Here is a 3,426-nt window from a genome sequence, read left to right on the forward strand (position 1 = left end):
CATCATTTTTCCATCAATTGAAAAAACTTCAATAGGCAATAATTTATGTGATCATGGCAAGAAGCTATTATTTTTTATTTTTATATTTGGAAACAAATGAGAAATGATCTCTGTTCTTGAACACTGTTCTCAATTGCTTGATCATTTTTGCTCAGGGAATTTTTTCCCACATACTTTGTGTTTTATTACTTGAAAAGAGCAGAATCTAGATTAATGTCGTGGCAGAGAAATTGTTCTTCCCACAACTCTTTGAAGAGCTGATTTGAACTCTTTATTTCTCAAGCTGTAAATCATAGGATTGAACAATGGAGTTAGGATAGTGTAGGATACTGATATGAGAGCATCCTGGCTTGAGGAGTAGTTGGACTTAGGCCTTAAGTAGATAAAGGAGGCACAACCATAATGGACAATGACAATAATGAGGTGAGAAGCACAGGTGGAAAAAGCTTTGTACCTGCCTAATGTGGAAGGAAACTGGAGTATAGCAGAGATGATGTGAATATAGGATACCAAAATCAATAACAGGGGGATAACCAGGACCAATGCACAGAGCATGATAATTACAAACTGACTAAAGTGGGTATGGTGGGATGCCACCTTGAGAACAGGAGAAATGTCACAGAAGAAGTGGTGTAGTTGGTTGGAGGAGTGAAAGGGCAGGTGAAATACCAAGGATGTGATGATCTCTGCAATAGTAAAACCACAGAGACAGGCAACAGCCACAAGTCCCACACACATCCCATGTCCCATGAGCACTGTGTACCGCAGAGGGTTACAGATGGCCACATAGCTATCATTACCCATGGCTGCCAGCAGGAAGGAGTGCGAGCAACCTAAGAAGAGGAAGGAAAACATCTGGATAGAACAGCCCAAGAAGGAGATGGTCTTCTTCTGTGCTAGCAGGTCAACCAGCATCTTGGATACAATGACGAAGGTGTAGCAAGTCTCAGAGCAGGAGAGTCCAGCAAGGAAGAAGTACATAGGGGTGTGGAGGGCTCTTTCCAGCACAATGGTGGAAATGATGATGGCATTGGTGCCCAGGGTGAACATGTAGACGAGCAGGAAGACAACGAACAGCAGCTGCTGCAGCCCAGCCAGAGATGAGAAGCCGAGGAAGACAAACTCTCTCACCAAGGTCTCATTGACCCACTCCATGGAAGGCAGATCATCAGGAGACAATCTGAGAGAGAAGACAGTGCCAAGAAAACCCCCTGAAAATTAGAAGAATCATTAGAATGATCATTATATTGATCATCATAGCGTGTGTTCTCAGATTCTGAGTTCTAACTCATTCCTCCTCTTTCCAGTTTTTGTAAGACATGAAGAAGTATCTAAAATTATTCAAAGTGTGCATCCAACTTTGAGTCTCCCCAGTATTTTTAATACCATAGGAAAACTTTCTTGACATTTCCCAGATTTAACTATCCCTTCATCTCCATTCCCAGGATGAGGCTGCTATTAAAATTCTCAGCCTCTCACGCTGTTTACTCTGCAAAGCTAGTCCATTCAATTTTATTACCTTCATATTCTCCCACTTTCCTGCAGCTGCAAAATAAATCATCTGAATGCACTCACTTATAGATTACTTTATTTATGACTTTATATATAATCTTCAATAGTTTCTCATTATCCCTCTGCTTATACCTAAATGTCTACTCTCAGTTTAATCTCTCCATAATCTAGACCTACATTCTATCTAATTCTTTTTGCCTTACTTCCTGACTTGGATCATCAACTCCACCGTCTTAAATGCTCATTAAGCTGACTCTTGCTTCTGTATACGTATTCTGTTCCCAAATCTGGAAAACGTTCTCCAAGATGGAATACTTCTACACATCCTCCAATGCCTATCTTAGATTCTTTCTTCCTTCAGACAGAACCACAATCTTTCTTCAAGCCTCTTGTCCATTTTCATCACCTTTCATTAATGCCTACAAAAATCACCTTATGGTTATCTTTCCCATCACCATTCTCACAACTCTTCAGTCCATCTTTCCCGTTGATGTCAGACTGATCTTCTGAAATATAAATTGTATACTATTGCTCACCTCTTCAAAAATTTTACTCATGGCTATAGCACAAAGTGCAGTCTTTATGGTTTTTAAGGTCTCGTTTGGGAGCTAAACTATGTTTCAGTGTTTATTCATAGACATTATGGGATGCATCGCTATTGTGCAATATGTTATATTCTTCCTTGCCTCTATTCTTTGCTCATGTTAGTTTGTTAACCATTTTCTTCTCTACAAATATTTTACCATTATTCTGAAGCCTCAACCAAGTCTATTTTTCTGGAAACTTCCTTGGTATGTCCTCATAAAGGAGTTGTTTCTTCCTCAGAATTCACATAAGACATTGATTGCCAATTTGATTTGTTGTTTATTTAATTTTGAAATAGTGTGTTGTTTTTTTCTTTTCCATTAAATTTTATACTCTTAAGGGTAAGAAGAGAATCATAAGCATTTTTATTTAAATTCTCCTCAGCATCTAGAACCATTTTAATTGCCTAATAGTTTTTCAATAAAAATTGTCATATAAATAAAAAAAGCTAACTTGGTATGTTGTTACATACCACATTCACATCACCACTTTCTTCCCAGAACTCACAGAGTAAGAGAATCCTCAGTGTTCTCTGATCCTTGCCGTGAAGATTGTACAAGACCATAAATTTCTAAATATTTCTGTACTACATGGAACTAAGTTTTACCCTTTTGAAGCAAAAGAAAAATCTCAGTTTATAATAGAAAAATAGCACTGAAAAGAGCATCTGGTCACTGGAATTCTATGTACCTAGATTTATTCTCAATTCCTCGTACGTTTACAACTGTCTAGAACATATCAGAATGCAAATAAATGGGAGGGAAATTGTAAAGTGACTTTGAGTTTATCCCATTTTAAAAAGTATATCTTTCAAAATTATATCTTAACTGATATTAATAACAAAAATTAATGTCATCATACTCTACCTTAGACGAGAACCACTAAATCAAGACTATGAGGCACTATTCAACAATTATTAATCAGAATGATTACAACCATGTGTCAGGCGCTAGGTATGTGTTAAAAATACCCTTATAAAAGATTTGGTCCAAGGCCTCAAGTTGCTCACATTTCAAAGGTGAGACGTATTCAAAAGAAGAGATTGTTATAAAACGATGTGGTTGAAGTGATGGATATGCATTTGCAATTGTGAGAAAACTGAGGAGACAATTTCTTTTGTATAGCCTTGGAAAAATTATTTTGTATTTATTTCTGAGTTTATTGATGTCTGTTATAGAAATGTTGAATTAAAGCATTCTTGGAAAAATATCATGAGTCTGGGCACTATTTAATTTCTATGGCTTTTATACAGATGTGTAAGAGTTCAGGTAACCACAGTTACATCTCCTGCCTTCTGGAAAGTGCTGCCCTGTCCCTTATATTTTCTGC

At 37.2% G+C, this 3,426-nt stretch overlaps 1 protein-coding gene across 1 annotated transcript; it reads right to left on the bottom strand.

Annotated features, from left to right (window-relative positions):
• Positions 1-210: 210 nt before the first annotated feature.
• LOC103000893 (olfactory receptor 10K2) lies at positions 211-1,155 on the bottom strand. The gene has a single exon (XM_007172012.2). The coding sequence runs from the start codon at positions 1,153-1,155 to the stop codon at positions 211-213; it is 945 nt and encodes a 314-aa protein (XP_007172074.2).
• Between the last annotated feature and the right edge of the window lie 2,271 nt (positions 1,156-3,426).

This window comes from Balaenoptera acutorostrata, chromosome 1 (genome assembly GCF_949987535.1).
Source record: "Balaenoptera acutorostrata chromosome 1, mBalAcu1.1, whole genome shotgun sequence".
In the NCBI taxonomy this organism is placed as follows: Eukaryota; Metazoa; Chordata; class Mammalia; order Artiodactyla; family Balaenopteridae; genus Balaenoptera; species Balaenoptera acutorostrata.